Source organism: Panthera tigris, chromosome C1, assembly GCF_018350195.1.
Source record: "Panthera tigris isolate Pti1 chromosome C1, P.tigris_Pti1_mat1.1, whole genome shotgun sequence".
Lineage (NCBI taxonomy): Eukaryota > Metazoa > Chordata > Mammalia > Carnivora > Felidae > Panthera > Panthera tigris.
In genome coordinates this window covers 102,079,098-102,095,764 of record NC_056667.1, presented here as the reverse complement: position 1 = coordinate 102,095,764, position 16,667 = coordinate 102,079,098, and the positions used below count along the sequence as shown (strand labels likewise).

At 43.9% G+C, this 16,667-nt stretch overlaps 1 protein-coding gene across 5 annotated transcripts in view; it reads right to left on the bottom strand.

Annotated features, from left to right (window-relative positions):
• PDE4DIPP2 (myomegalin) overlaps positions 1-16,667 on the bottom strand; it is an 81,027-nt gene that overhangs the window by 30,158 nt on the left and 34,202 nt on the right. For 4 of the 5 annotated variants that reach the window (XM_042993915.1, XM_042993916.1, XM_042993917.1 and 1 more), the window contains exons 18-21: positions 10,667-10,755; positions 5,349-5,581; positions 1,706-2,141; positions 687-879 (exon numbers count right to left, since the gene is read on the bottom strand). In XM_042993915.1, coding sequence (XP_042849849.1) covers positions 687-879; positions 1,706-2,141; positions 5,349-5,581; positions 10,667-10,755 — 951 coding nt within the window. Of the gene's footprint in view, positions 1-556; positions 602-686; positions 880-1,705; positions 2,142-5,348; positions 5,582-10,666; positions 10,756-16,667 lie in introns of those variants that run through there. The other variant, XM_042993919.1, reaches the window with a different exon arrangement.

The window sequence follows — 16,667 nt, the reverse complement described above, 5'->3', positions numbered from 1 at the left end:
TGAGCTGTCACCACAAAGCCCGATGCAGGGCTGGGACCCATGAATCATGAGGTCGTGACTTGAGCCGAAGCTGGATGTCCAACTGGCTGAGCCACCCAGGCACCCCTGGAAAGCATGGATTCTAGACCAAAGATGATGATGTATTTTTGAAGAATATGATCTGGTGCCAAGAGAAGGAGAGAAACTATCAGTTTATGTTGAGAGAGGTAAGACATTTTGCTGACTATACCAAAAATCAGCAAATCTAGGGGCACCTGGGTGGCTCAGTCAGTTGAGTATCCCAACTTCAGCTCAGGTCATGATCTCACGGCTCGTGACTTCAAGCCCTACATCGGACTCTCTGCTGTCAGCACAGAGCCCGCTTCAGATTCTCTGTCCCCCTCTTTCTCAGCTCCGCTCGTGCACACACACTCTCTCTCACTCTCTCTCTCAAAAATAAACATAAAAAAATCAGCAGACCTAGATGTTAGCCCATTTCCTCCCTATATGCTCACTGCAAACTTGCTTTGTTCTTTATTCTTCTCTGCCACGTGCAGACTGAAGTTACATATCCACCTTCCACAGTTCTAGGGCCGGGGTCAGGATGACACTGGTTTCGAGTCTGGGGAAGAAAAGTGAAGTCTGCAGAGCACACAGCTTCTCGGGGAGAAGACAGACGCCTTGGTGACGATGGGCCTAAGACTTACTAAGCATGACTCGGTATTTCTCCAGCTGATTGGCCTGGGCAAAGACCGTGGCTTCGGAGATCAGCAGCTTCTCCTGGAGATCCTGATAGCGCTGTCTGCATTGTGCCAGCTGGGAGCGCAGGTGCTTGGTGGATCCAGGAAGGCCACATTCTGACTGAGGCCCAGGGTCTCTGGCCTGGGGCTGGTTATCCAGCTGTGAAAAGAGCCAGCACAGACACCAGGGTGGTCTGAGGTCACGCACTGTGCAGCAACTGCCGCTGCCCCTTCTGAGCCTTGTGGACTCTCTGCATGGGTCTGTCACAGCGTGCCTCATGCCACTGGCAGTTGCTTGCTTTCCTGACCGAGCTCCCGCAGACCTGGGATAATGTTTCATTCATCTCTGTGTCTACAGCGCATAGCACATCGCCAGTAGAGTCTACTGGGAGCTCTGCTCGAATGTTCGTGCAATGGTTAGAAGGAGAAGGGGTAGAAACCTCTGCTTGTTTCTCCCTGCTCTCAGAATCCTCTACATTCTCCATTTACTGAACCCTCAGCAAAGCCCCTCCCCTTAAGAGGACCCCACTAGCCCCTCCTGAGCCTCAGGAGCAGACACCTGTGATGAGCTGTGACGAAACTGGCAGTGATAAGGGAGAGATGTCATTACACACCACTTGTCTGGGCTGCCTTAACTCCAGGCATCCCTAGACCGCATCCTATGAAATAATGTGTTCCGCGCCTTCCCTCCCCACTGTTCTGAATACTAAAAGGGCAGAGACCAGCTCCTACTGCCTGCTGCCAATGCCTACTGTGTTATCTGGAAAAGTAAGCACTCCAGAAATACGTATGAGAAATTAATTACTCAAGTAATGTTTATGACATGATGTTGTAAAAGCCTTTCTAAAGGCTGAATGCGTGAGGAACATTGCTGCTGCTCGTGGTGCAAAGGTGCCCTTCCCTCAGTCCCTCCTGACCCACAGGACGGAAGTGTTGCCTCCAGCCCTTCTCCAAGGGTCTTTCATTCCATCTACTTCCGCACTTACTTGATCGGCAGCCCCTGCGAGGGCAGCCCCAAGGTTGAGGCTCTGGGGCCTGGGGCAGGGCTTCGTGGTCACGTGCTCTTCTTCTTGGCATTGGGACTTCTCAGGAAAACAGCCCGGCTCTGCATTCATCCTGTCGATCTCCTGGGCCAGGCGCACGAGGAGCTCTGGACTAAGTGGACTATCCCTGTCCCTGCTGCTCAGCACCAGCTGCTCTTTGAGGAGGCTGATGATGCTGTGGGCATTCTTCAGTTTTCCCTGGAGCTTTCTGAACTCGGCCTGAAGGCTACTCTCATTCAGACCCCCCTTGGTTGCCACAGTTCCCAGCGTCACCTCGCCCTTCTCCTTGTCTTCCTCTATCTCCCATCCGTCAGACATTGCTTCTCCTATCTGCTCTTTCAGCTCTGCATTCTCAAGGCAAAGGCTCAGCATGGCATTCCTGCAGAAAGCACACACAGTCAGGGGCTGCTTCTGGTCTCTGCCTCAGGTCCCGACAGCACCCCCCGTCTCAGTCCAGCAGAGACTCGGAGACACCCCAAAGCGTGAAGCCACCTCAGAGGCCTACAGCTGCTCCCTTATACCGTAGACAAGGGAACCAAGGCTCAGGAAGAGAGTGAGCCTTGCCCACACTACCACCGCTCCTTGGTGGCAACACAATTACTAAAAGCCTTGGGCTTAACACACTCCGTCTTTACCCATGTCGTGGAGCCCTCCTATTCTAATTTTAAGTGGCCTCTGGAATAAACAAGGTTAAGAAAAAAAAGAAAGAAAGAAAGACCTTGCTGAGGGCAAATTTATTATTAATTATCTATTAATTATCATCAGTTTCCAACCACTGGATGAGAGATGGGGACCTAGGAAAACACGAAATAAATAATACTAGTCAGAACTGCAACCAAATGTACTTCTTTAAAAAAAATTTTTTTTAAATGTTTATTTTTGAGGGAGAGAAACAGGCAGAGTGTGAGCAGGGGAGGGGCAGAGAGAGAGGGAGACACAGAAACTGAAGCAGGCTTCAGGCTCTGAGCTGTTAGCACAGAGCCCGACGGGGGGCTCGAACCCACGGACCATGAGATCATGACCTGAGCCAAAGTCGGACACTTTACCGACTGAACCACCCAGGTGCCCCTCAAATGTACTTCTGTAATTATTTGCTTTATGCATGGCTCTTGTGATAGATCATCTTTAGGAGGGTGGGGACTCTTTCTGTCCTGTTCACTCTGTATCCCCAGAGCCTCTACAGTGCCTGCCACAGACAACATTCATATTTATGGAAGAAATAAAACAGATAAACAACTAATTTTCACTAAGACATTCTAGGCCCCATCCTTTCTTCACACTAAACCCTTCAGCAGGGTTGGATGGAAGCAATAAAAAACATGGCTTTAGCAAGGCAATGCATTTAAATAGGCATTTTGCTTAACCTCTTTGAACCTCAGTTTCCTTTTGCATAAAATAAGGATCACTCATACCTACTGAAGTAATTGGATGCTGAAATGAAATTGCATATATGGTATGGTTAACTCAGGGTCTGAAACAGAGAAGTCATTTAATCCTGCTGTACTAGCTGCAAACCTGAAAAACACTAACATAGAATCCTATGAGGTGCTTGTTAAAAAAAAAAAAAAAAAAAAACACCCAAAACTTTAGAGCTAAGGCCTATCAATCTACTTTTTACTTAAGTTCTGCAGGTGATTCTTAAGCACACTAAATTGAGAACCACTGACTAGAAGGGGCAAAGGAAACAAGTAATTCACACCCAGAAGGATTAGCAGTTGGATAACCCCCCTCGATTGGGTTTCTTAGAATCCTGAAGTCTTGGAATCAAGAGCAGGGCTTGTCTAGTGAGAATCAAGGAAGATAATTCTTTAGGACATAGGAATCAGACAGGCTCTCCATGAGACAGTTTCCTCAATGGAGAAGAAGGGGGATAGGGCTTTTGCCAAAACAGAGGTGTAAGAGGGAGAGAAGGGAATGCATGTATAGTATGGAAAACAATGCTTGATATTATGTTATAGCTTCATGTTTTGGGGGAAAATTCCTTTGTTTTCATGATAGTAACTGATGAAGTCTCAAAAGATGGACAGATCCTAGCTTCTACAGTATCTGTGATTCTTAAGGTTGGGTGGAGAACTAAACCAGAGTTTCAGGTTAGTAACTCCAGGGAAAAAAAGAAAATAATCCATGAAGGTACTGACATGTGGTTTGATTGTATATTCAGCTGTAGTATCAAAAGAGATGTACTGTTCTTACCCATGAGCTTAACCAAGTTTACATATAAAAAAGGCTAGAGAAAAGTTATGTTTGGGGCAGCTGGCTGGCTCAGTCGGTAGAGGGTGCGTCTCTTGATCTCGAGGTTGTGAGTTCAAGCCCCACATTGGGCAGAGAACTTACTTTAAAAAAATAAACAGGGGCGCCTGGGTGGCTCAGTCAGTTAAGCATCCGACTTCGGCTCAGGTCATGATCTCACAGTCCATGAGTTCGAGCCCCGCGTCGGGCTCTGGGCTGACAGCTCAGAGCCTGGAGCCTGCTTCGGATTCTGTGTCTCCCTCTCTCTCTGCCCCTCCCCTGCTCATGTTCTGTCTCTCTCTGTCTCAAAAATAAATAAAAACATTAAATAAATTAAAAAATTAAAAAAACCAAAAACTGAAAAAAAGTATGCTTTCACTTAAGTAGAAATAAATATCATAATAATTCAGAGTAAAAGAACCAGCATGAAGGATGCCCACAAGAATACTTCCAAAATTGTTTGGCAAAGTATACAACATAGAAGAAAAGGCTCAGATATTAAAAATTGGAAGGCAGGGGTCTAGCCATGGACTATTATGCAACTTTGAGCAAGTTACTAGAACTTTTTAGACCGGAGTTTCCTTGGCTATGAAATAAGGATTAAGCTAGATGCCAAGGTCCTCTTTGGCACTAATATCATTTGAGGACTCAGGGATGTTTAAGTGGCACATAATAGGGAAACAGTAGGGCATGAGTTAGATTTGCACCGCCGTGTTCTAAACAACAGGACACGAGGATTATGACCCTCAGGGGCGAATGAATGAAAGGATTAGCCGTACATCATTGGCACGATCCTGGAGCATCTTTTGAAAAAACACCGTTAAAAACAGAGTGGCCCATCTAGCCAGTGAATCAGCTATCTGCCACTTTTGTAAAGCTAACAAAACAGCAGAGATGATTAAAATTGCTATTCCATGATTTAAGGATTTACACTGCTGAGGGAGAGCTGCGTGGGGATGAAGGGGCCCCTGTATAAACTCTCCTCCACAGACCATTCTGCCCTGCATGTAATAGTGAAGCATCGTGGGTAGCAGGAGATTCCTCATATGATCCAGTCAGTTCCAAAGAGCAATGCCTGTCATACAACTGGGAGGTTTTCACTTGTGACTGTATGGCTAATAATGGGCATTATTATATTGAATTAAGACCACATTTAAATAATTTGAATGGTAATTATTGATAATCACTACTATCCAATATTATTAACTCTTCCATAAAGAATTTGAGCCATTCGTGCATGGAGCTTGGGCTGTGGGCCCAAAAGCCCTAAGCACAAATGCTTGGCTGCAGCAAGGTGAGCTCCTTGGCTCTGGTGGCCTCTCCACCGCAGGCTCTCCTTCTCTGGGGGGTGTCCTACCTGATGTGGGCCACAGAGGAGAATCCTGCTTCCTCAATTTGAGCCTTTAGCTCTTTCAGTTCCCCCTCAGCTCTTCTTTTCTCCTCTAAGTGCTGGTGGATCTCAGCCCTCAGGTGGAGCATTTCCTCCTGAAGACCCCTGTTACCATCCCCTCCTGTCGAGGAAGGAGGGGGAAGACATATGTTCTGGGTCTCTACAGCTGCCAGGCTTTTCTCCAAAGCCGCCTTGATGAGCTGAAAGGAAAGCATAATTTAAAGAAGTTAGGTCATGAAGGGGGATCCCAAAGGAACATCAGATTGCAAAGGCAGCCTTTAGTGGGGACAAAAAAGACGGCCCTAAAACAAGCTCCCCCTAAGGACTTCCTCAGCCATAAGGGTCCTGGGCACTGGTTTGGGTGGGGAAGACACCAGGAGAGTGGGGAGAATTAGTGCCATGGGCAGGAAGAGCAGCATCCAGAGGTAGGTGAGGAAAAGACACAAGCACTTCATAAATAAAAGCAAATGCCAACACATGAGGTGTAAACAGGACTGGAGAGCGTGGATGCTGTGATTGTTCCCTCTCCGTGGGACAGAGCGAGGAAAGTCTTCTCACAAGTCAGGAAGCTTCCCTGACTTCCCAACATTGGAGTCCTCAACTGCAAAGAGCACAGCTTGAGACACCAGCACTCAAAGCCGAAGGCCATGTCTGTACCTAAGACTCTAAAAAGGATGACTAAGACGGAAAGCACTCAGCAACGGGTAAAACAGAAGCTTAATTTCACGAGCAGCAGGAGAACCACACCCTCCAACGATGGAGAAGTTAGTGAGGCCACCTGCCCAGCAGCCAATGTCACGTGCTATTATCCTGGTGCTGATGCTGCCAGCCAAACTCTCTACAAATCTAAGCTCGTGAGAAGGAAACAAGGTGGAAATAATTTCAGCACACCTTTCTATTAAAAAATTTTTTTTTAATGTTTATTTACTTTTGAGAGGCAGAAAGACAGAGCATGAGCAGGGTAAGGGCAGAGAGAGAGAGAGGGAGACACAGAATCCAAAGCAGGCTCCAGGCTCTGAGCTGTCAGCACAGAACCCAATGCGGGGCTTGAACCCACGAACCACGAGATCATGCCCTGAGCCAAAGTCGGACGCTCCATTGATTGAGTCACCCAGGCACCCCAACACCTTTCTGTTTTTTGAGGATCTTTTTGAAGTTACTCTTCAGTGTGTCAACTCAAGCAGGTTATATAGTTTTTCCTCAAAGGAGAATTGTTTTAACTTGAAGACTTTCTTATTGTTCCTCTCCAGTTTTCCCTAGGCTTTTAAAAGTGTAGAAACCAAAACCTGAGTATGACAACCTACTCAGTGTATGACTATTTTAGTGCAAGGATTTCTTGTACATTTGTCCAATATTAATACATCCCAGTGTCATGCTGCTTCATTTTCCTCTCTGTGACTGCACTCTGGGATTCTACTCAGCTTCAGGTATATTGTTATCTTCCAGTTTCCCACCTCTCTCCCACAGCTGTTTCTGGGTCATGTTGTTTCCTCTATGTGTGTCAATAGTGTGACTTCCACTTGTCACTTGTAAATTCATTCTGGCTATACAGAATCATTTCTCAAGGGTCAAAGTCCTCAAAATATTTGATGTGCATCTCCAGAGATCAAGGAGTAGCCACTCGACCGGGGATGATTTGTGGAGTTAATCATATGCTTTATACCTTCATTCAGGTCACAAATATATTGAACAGAACAGAGCCCAGAGCAGCTTAAGTGGATCAATGATTGAGCTGCTTGGCTTGGCACAGAGCCATTGACTTTGGCTGGTAACCGAGCGTGGTGAAATCTAGGCTGTGGGGGGGGGGGGGGGGGGCTGATTCACAGTGTGCATTTGCAATGGCGGTGAGCAGCACAGCAGTTGAGGTTGCAAAGGAAAAGAAAGAAGAAACATGCATGGACACAGTTGCTCATTTCCTAGGCATTTCTAGGGTTCTGAGCCTGGCATTTGTCTCTACGGTCTGCTGCTGGGCTTAGTTAGGACTGGCCTATCTCCACGTGTGCCACCAAGCATTTGGGACAAAAATCAGGAAAGGGGGACTGGATAAAAACCACTTTTGAAAATTTAGGACCTCAATCCCTCATTTAAACTATGTGATATTACCTTTCTATGTAAACCCTTTCCAACTAACTTCAATAAACACTGCCTTCAGCTTTGAATATGGGCACATTTATTCTTTTCTAAAACTTAAGGGTTCGTTCCTTCTGCCTGAAAATAACGTCTCCCTGTAATGTCTCACCTATTTTTAAAGTACCTTTCTGGATGTATGTTATCTTCTACTGACTGAAATATGCCTAGTTTCCTTAAAAAGAAAGTTAAGAACCATGGAACGTCAGTACCAGGAGGGACCTGAAGGCCCACCTGGTCTAATTTCCCCCTTAAAAATGAGAAAATAGAGAGACGATTTGTTCCCAGGCTAATTTGGGTTTTCTTATTTTCACGTTAAAGGGAGCTTACTTTGGCTAACTTATCTGTAAAATTGAAATACAAATGCATGAAAAATGACTCAGAGTCTAGCCTTTTCAACAGTTTTTCTTTCCCATCTATGGAAAGTTAATATTTCTATATTTCTCCCAAATAAACCCCCAGGGCTTCCAGTCTGTAGGGTGGTAGTATGGATCCTTTAGGCCCACTGTTAGTTGTATCTAACAGGTTCCTCCTCCACCACCCCGCACCATTTCCTAACTCATCTGTTGTAATGCTTCCATGGTATAAACTTTGTTGTATGCGGGGTTTCCTTTTACCCCAGAGAAGTCTACATGCATGTCTGATCTCTCGTTTGCAATGAGTTGTTTTTTGCCCAATTACATTATGTCTCACCATGTAAATCAGTTCTCACACAGCATGGAGGGCATTCAAAATAATTTTTCCTTACATTCTTCACACTAAGTCTACTGACTTTTTCCTCCTTCGTCACATTTGAATCTCGATTCTTGATTAGCTTTTTTCTACTGCAAAAGTTAAAATGAAGGAAGGCACTACTTGATTCATTTCACCGGTGCTTCCCAGGTATTTACAGACTTACATTTGCTTGAGAATGGGATTTTGTAGGAGATGCCTGGGGAAAATTACCAATATAGCTAGACCTGAGACTTCCTGGGGTGAGTGAGTCTAAAAATAAGAACGAAGCAACTTGCTGTGGCCAAAAGATAGCTCTTGCCTTGGAAGGAACACCAAGTTGGATGTGCTTGTTAGGGGAAGATGTGTATGCCTGAGGTAGGAAGGTAGCCTGGTGTTGAGTAAAGTTTACCTTCCAAGGACACAGCAGGGAGGAACTCAGAGACTAATTATAAGGGACCATTTCCCTGGAAACCAGCAAACACAGTTTTGAGAATCTTGACACAGAACAGTTATGACAAAAGAAGCTTTATTCGTTTGGTAGCAGGAGAGTCACACCCTCAAAACCCCAGAAAAGTTGAAGTGAATTTACAACGATTTCATACACAAAGGTTCCTCCTACCCCAAACTGGAGACAGATTTTCAAGGACAGATGATGGAAAGAAAATGATGCTTACCCAAGACATTCTTCGTCCAGCAGGTATAAAACTTTGTCTATCATGAGTCAAGCCCTAATCTAAATGTCTGTTAACTAATAATTTATTAAGTATTGCTGCCAAGTAATAGGGCAGACGTTGCAAGGGAAATATACATGCTCCAATGTAAAGGTTTATTCCAGGGTTGAACTGACCTCCTCAAAATGTGGTCTGGTCATTTGCTGCGTGCTAGGCTATAGGAAGGAAGGTTTGGGAAGAACAACTCTACAAACCAGTTTGCCCACAGGTGAGAATGAGAGCAAGGGGCTTGTGCTACCACACGTAGGTTAGACCGTGTTAGTCAGAATCTGGTTTTCTTCACATCTGTGTCTCTTGTTCACTTATTCTGGAATTAATCGGGTCCACAGCAGCAATAACCACCAGTGACCGGCAGACATCCCAATCGAACTGTCTTAGAGTGGACATCTGCTTATCTTGCAGATCCCCCTTTTCTCCCCAAAGCTCCTCAGGGACATCAGGGCATGGGAAGCAGAGGAATCTGTCTGGAGGGGCAGTAGTATCCATCATTCAGGTCACAAGCATTGGTTAGGGGGACTCAGAAGAAGCTGTTCAAGCAAAAGGAGAAGAGGAACTCATGCAGGATCTCGAGGGAGACGTGAGGGTCAGGTACAGCTCAAGCAACAAAAAGGGGAGCTTGGTGGAAGGTAAAGAAACTGTGTGGAGGATATGAGGGATCTCAGACAACTACCTACTTGAGGACTACTCATGTCCTCAAGAACCGAAGACTGTGACAAGTTCCGTGAGATGTGAGGAATGCTCGTGTGGGCTCTTTTTCTCATACAGGAGGTATACAGGCCAACCCAGAAAGCCTCATGTCCCCTGAAGTTTTCCTAATAGCTCCAAGGAAGCCATCACTGGAAAAGCCCAGCTACTTCTGCAGAAGGACAGATACCAATGTTCCACTTTCTCCCCAACAACTCAGAGGCATGGTCCATCTAGGAGACGTGATTGCTAAATGTCACTGGGCAAGGTGGAGACACAGAGGAGTGCCAGTGAGTGCCATGGGGTCACTGTTGGTGACTTAATCTCTGAGGTCCAGGACATTCAACTCTTGAGCTTGAGAACATGCTGGTTTACACCTTCACTGATGGTTGGTGGGAACAGTGTTTCAGCCTTGGGTACCAAGTTCTGAGGTTTGATGGGGGCTTGCTCTTGAAGTGTCACCTGCTGGTCACTGGCATGTCACAACCTGCATGGTCTGTTGGTCGCCCAACAGACTTCTCTTTTGCACAACAAGATTTCACCAGAACAGATCCCTACTTTGGAAGCATTCTGATCCTCTCGGAGGTTCTCAGAGAGCACTCTCCTGAAGCAGGTCTTAGGCCTGCACCTCCCCGATCAGCCCTCCGATGACTCCCTGTCTTCTGTGGTGTTTCAGATACAAAAACCCAAGAGGGGAACTGTCCAAGGCCTTGTTGTATGTAAAGATTCTTCTGACGCTAAAGCTATAGATGGTACATGGGAGCAAGGGTGGGAAGGAGGGGGCAGGGAGTGGGAGCAAGAGATAGAAGGAGTAAAAAATAAAAAATAAAAGTAGATTGGAGAGAAAAGTGGAGTGAGGATGGGGGTTGGCAAGGTGGCTGGGAAGCTTGGGGGGGCAGAAGACTGGAAACTGGTTTTTAGTAAAAGATAGCTTCTTACTTTAGGTTCGCAGGGGCTGCAGGAGACCACCAGACCCCAAAGAGCTATGAGCCTTCCACCCTGGGAACCCAGAACCTGACTTGGACTTACCTGCTGGTGGCTGTTGTGTGCAGCCTCCTCCTCGATGCTGTCGGTGAACTCGGTACTAGCATCTTCAGTATCGTCCCCTGCAGCTGCACCTGGAAGTGAGTCCAGAAGAAAAAGGTGACTCCTTTCACAGGTGGCTTTCAGATAGCAGCTACAATTACACTTTTTTTGCACCTGCCTCTGATTTCTTTCTTTCTCCACATGCGTGACCCCCTAGCCAGCAGGGCTGAAGGCAGGACCAGTGTGCCAGATGTGTAGAAAAGCCTTTTTTGCTATCACTATTAGTATAGCATTGGACTAACATACAACTTAAGTCTTAAAACCTTCTATGGCTTTGACTGCACAGACCTGTACCTGAGAAGCTGGCTGTTAGATAGGGTGATCACCCTTCTCACCTATTTCCAGAAAGCCTGAATTATTCTCTGTCCTGCCAGTCTGGCAATGTAATAACTTTCTCTTCTGAGTTATGGGCCCAACATGACTAATCTTTTCCCCCACTAATGAGTGCTCAGAGGGTCTGTATTTACTCGGGATTAAGGGCACCCGACTTTTCTCATACTTTCCCATCTCTGGGATCAGTTGTGCATGGGGTGACAATCTCTCTGAAGAACACCCCTCTAGGGGCTTTATGTCCTACAGAAGCTCAAGTCCAGTCAAGACTCAAGGCACAGAATGATTTGGGTGCTTCCTAATTCCTTCCTTTAACCTCCCTATCTCTCTCAAACTCTTGTTCAATGCCAACATCTTTTGCCTAAAGGGTTTCTTATACGTCTTTGTCCAAGTGGGTTTTAATACTTTTTTTTTTTAGTTTATTTTGAGAGAGAGAGAGAGAGAGAGAGAGAGAGAGCAAGCAGGGGAGGAGCAGAGAGAGAGAGAGAGGAAGAGACAGAATCCCAAGCAGGCTCCATTATGTCAGCGGACCACAATCTCACAAACGTTGAGATCATGACCTGAGTAGAAATTAGGAGTTGGATGATCAACAGACTGAGCCACCCAGGCGCCCCATAATACATTCTTTTATTCCTTAAAGATGAACACCGTCACCCTAGAACACAAACATCTATGCCTTGCAATAAGGGACAAGTAGCTGAAATTCATGGTCTGGGCAAAGGTCTTAGACAGTGTTGATCAACAGAACTTTCTGCAGTTCTATGCATGTGCTGCCCAACACAGCAGACATATGTGGCTACTGAGCACTTGCAATGTGGCTAGCATGATTGAGGGACTAAACTTTTAATTTAAAAATTCAACTAGCCATACATGGCTAGTGGCTGCCATATTGGACAGAACAGAGCTAGGGCCTTTCTTCCTCTCCACATCTGTCTAATAAGAGACTGTCCATCCAATTTTAGATTAAGACCTGTGGCCCACATTACTCATTTCTTCTTAAAATGGAGGATTTATGATGGTTGATTCATTTTAACACCAAGGAAAATCTACCCTGATACTTCCTGGGTCTGTAGAACAGGTCTTACAGAACCTACCCAAGTTAGAGAAGCTTGAGATCTAGTTCTCACCTCCGCAACCAACCTATTAAAACTCCTCTTCTGACCACTGAGTAACCTGGGCCTGAAAGAGATTAGACGGTGGGTCCATGGTTATACAGCTAGTCCTGACAAGAGCTATGCCAAGAAGTCACGTCTTTGGACTTTCAGACAGAGGTAACTCACTATTCCTTCTGGTGACAGATTAGATATTTATTTTTGTTTCTTCTTCCAAGACCAAAGAACCTGCTTCTGAGCTCAGACCTCCATGGATGAAAGTCTCTGCACGAACAGTGACCATTCACTACCCTCGCTGCAGATAAGGTGAACGGGAGCAGTTCACACCTACATTGCATCTCTTGTCATCTGCAAGTTCAGGCCAGAGTGCTTGCAACGACCCAGGCCAATCTCGTTAAAGTATTAAAAGGTAGTAAGCATGTTGCCCTAACAACTTAATCTTATGACTCATTCCATGAATGTTGTGTTAACTTTGGACCGAGTTCCTGTACCCTGTACCATAAAGTCTGACCTACAAAGAGGTATATCCACCACTCAGCACTTTTGGAGATTCCCTGGCAGACAGTGTACAATAGGCATTTCCAATACTCCATCTTTCAAACCAGCCCCAGAACCGTGTCATCCACAATACTGGTTGTGGAAGAACACGCCCCCTACGCTTTGGCGACTCACTGAATCTGGGATGATGATTCACTTGAGGACATCCCAATCCTATCATGCTTATTTTGGAAAATATTCCCTGTACCACAGTAGAGATCAGAATCTTTTATTTTTTTTTTTCCCTGCAAAGAGAAGGAATGTCCCACTCAATGACAGATTAAGAAAATATAGTTTTCACATTGTTTTCACATTGAGCTTTGGGCCAGAGAATGATCCTGTGGTTGAAGAAAGCTCAGCTGTAGGAGTTCAGGTCCTCCTCTCCATATTGTTCTTGGTGGCTTGGATGGGGCCATGCTGCCTCACAACCCCAGGGGATTCCTATGCTAGGTTCCAGGAGTAAGGTAAGGGAGGACTAGAAAAAAGTGACTGTCCCTGGTCTTAAAGGCTTTTATCTCATACTTTCTTCCCTCCACTTACCTTTGTCAGCCTTTCTGATGCCACATCTGCATTTTTAGGTAATCTTCTCTTTAATTCATTCAGGGACAGAATACCACAGTTTTGACTTCATCGGGAGTTAGATGGACACAAAGTAAGAATGCCCATTTCATCCCAACATTCCATTACATAATAGGTGTTTTCCTTTTCTTATTCTTAGCTAGCTCAGCCTGCTCTAGCTCCATTGGGGGAACTTCAATGGTTGCTCAGCCTTTTACCAATTTGAGTTAGAATGCTGAAAGCTTTGGGTGGGGGGGCTGGAATAAAGGTGAAAAAAAAATTATAGAAAATATTGGAATAAGTTATCCTACGTAGAGCCCTGTAAGTTTACCCTAAACACCTTTCTTTCTGTTTTGTTTTTCGATCAATGATGATAAAAGAACTTCTCTTTTGTGAGGGAACACACTTTCCTAAGCTTTTACAATGCAACAAAATACTATCTTCCAAACTAACTTGGAATGCTCTAAATTTCTAACTTAAAGGCACTATACCTTATATTCACGACCATACTGCTAATTATTTTACATACCCTGAAAACTAAGAGTCTGTCACTTCAAATTTAATTTTCTTCTCCAGGTTTTATCTCCAGGTTAAGTTTTATATGTTAGACTAGAAATTTTATTAAACATTTTTTTTATTGGAGGCTTTGATGGTGGCTCTGAAATTTGAGAAATTGCAAATTTCTCTCTATATTTCACATATATAATGGACGTGGTACCTAAAACTCCCCGTTAGGTTTAGAAAAGTATTTTCTCCCAGCTATCTGGCTTGATACAGTACACAGAAATAAAAGCCTCTAAAATACTTTAAATCCTTAAGTGAAAATTTAATTGTTATGCATACGTATTCTTTTAATCATTCAAACAATAATTGAAATTTTTGTGGAACTTTGTAAGTTGAGGATGGCATAATTAATAAGAATATGGACTCTGGAGCCTGATTATCTAGATTAGATTTCTGCTCCTGTCCTTAGTTATGTGACTTTAGGCAAGTCACAACTTTCTGTAACTGTTTCACCTCTTCCTTAGGGTTAATGGTGATATCCACTCCATACAGTTGTAGTGAACTTCAAAGGATTTGCTGCTTTTGAAGTGCTTAGAACAGTGCTTGGCATACAGTGTGTACCCAATAAATATGGCCTTGAATCAATATTAGTATTATTGTTGGTAAACTGACATGGATCCATGGGCTGAAAAAAGGTGGCCCCAGAACATAAATGTAATCAGCAGAGAGAAATTTTATACCTAATGTTATTAACTGGAAGATCTTGATGGAGTCTATTCTGCACTTCCTTACTTCTATCTGCTTCCCGTAACAGGAGGTTTGAAATAATACTTTTTGGTCTCTCTGCATCATAGGAGAGTCGCAAGAACAGAACTTGCAGCAAGGTAGGATGCATTCTTTTGAACAGGTCTTTTATAAATAGGACTCATCATTATTACATTATAACTGCCTTACAACGCCATCATGTATGAATAAGCCTTAGGGGAAAGGTCATACAGTGTTATTTTCATTCTTCAGTAAAGGAGCCAAAACTGGGTTGTCCCCAAATTCTACTCTACAGTCATTATTGTTTCCCCTTTTAGCCATTTATATTCAACCAACAGAAAAGGAGTAATATTTCCCATATAGTTACTCAGAACATAGCAGGAGTCACATCTGATTTTGGAAGGGGACGGAAAGAGCAAGAACCGTACAGAAGAAGCAGGCGTGTGGTGCTAAGCCCTGGGGTGGTGTTGCCCTCAGTGCCAGGCCCTCGGACCAGATCCTCTGGGCCATCACGCTTGCACTCTTAGGCACTCTGCCCTGTGCTCACCGCGAGAACTCTCGCATGTTCACATCATGAACCAGCTAAAATATCCCTGACTTAAATATTACGATGCTGTGTGACAAAAAAGGTCTCCTGTCAAACTGCCATTTCACCTGCATCCATTCCATTCTGAACCATAAAAAAATTGTAAGATTTCATATAGTCCTCCATAAGCTTCTGCTGAGAAAATGCTTGGACTAGACAGATTCCGGATCTGATCTTGGAACAGAAGTAGCTAGAAAAGAAAACTGCCATCTGCGGTCAAGTCCCTTTAAGACATAACTTTGTCGTTAATCTGCAACATCTCTCAAGCAGCTCTCCAGCTTGTAATTTATTCAGAAAGCATTTTCCAGTGACTTAAAATTCTGTAACATTAAGGAATTCCGCCTGCTCATGGCCTCTTTTTTGCCCCCTCAAAGCACACAAGAAGCGGGCTTTTCCCGGAACATTTGTGGGAATAGCACCACCCATCATGACAACTGGTTCCTCAAATCTCCATCCTGCTTGCTACTGCTCTCCTTCAGCAAGGAGACAAGAAAGAGTTTTTAAGGTAAAGTAGTTCACTTCACATTTCTGGGGGAAGCGTAATGCTATTTCTTTAGTCTCACTTCCTTGAGCGAGAATTATCCAGGTTTCTTCCTCTTCCTTCCTTTAAATAAATACAAAAGCATTCACTGATCCCAGAGCCTTAACTTTGGCTTGGAATTTTAGTATAATAATGATCAAGGGACTGATTGTCCTGTAAGGAAACAAACAAAAAAAGACATGAGCTTTCTCTACTTCTCATAAATCTTCTCAAGAATGAAACCAAATAGTGACTGTTCGGCCTTTGATACTTTTATTGGATCGGTAACAATTTTCTGTGTCTCAACTAAAGTAGCTAAATTCTAACACTTACGTACTTAAAAAGTACACTCTCCATTTCAGCACAAATGTTAACACAGTTGAACACAGCACAGTGCCATGAATAAATGAACTTCCAGAGGAAAATGTACAGCTTGTTTTGGTGAAAAAATAGTCCTGTGAATAATCTACTGCCAAGTTATTGGATTGTTTAACATGCCACTTCCTTCTTCATTTAAACTGTTATGAGATCACTACAGTTTTTCTCAACAGCCCTAGGATCAAAATTTTGTGTGATCAAAGTAAAGCTGTTTTTATTATCAAACTGAATACTTCATGGAAACAGATAGAAATTCATGATTTATAAAACATATTTGTACACACACACGGCTCTTAAAGTTTACAGATTGAGAGGTTGGTATTTTAGAGCAATGATTTTGTTAACTGCAAAAGGTAAGCACTACATATTAATGTTACACCAAAGGCAAAGCTAGCTACATGCATGTGCTAGACAATTCTGAGTTTTTAAAGGGAACAAGGAAGCCAATTTAGTTCATCTACTTAACACCCCTATTCTTCATATTATTTCCTAGCAAACATTTTCTTACTGAACTTTCTATATTTTATCCTTCTAGCTTTAGCAAAAGGAAAACAGTACGATAAATAAAAATTTTTATTTCTGGAATCTGACTTTAAACAACATTTTAAAGGGAAAGTAATGCCAAAAGAATTAGTACATCACTTTATAAGTTTA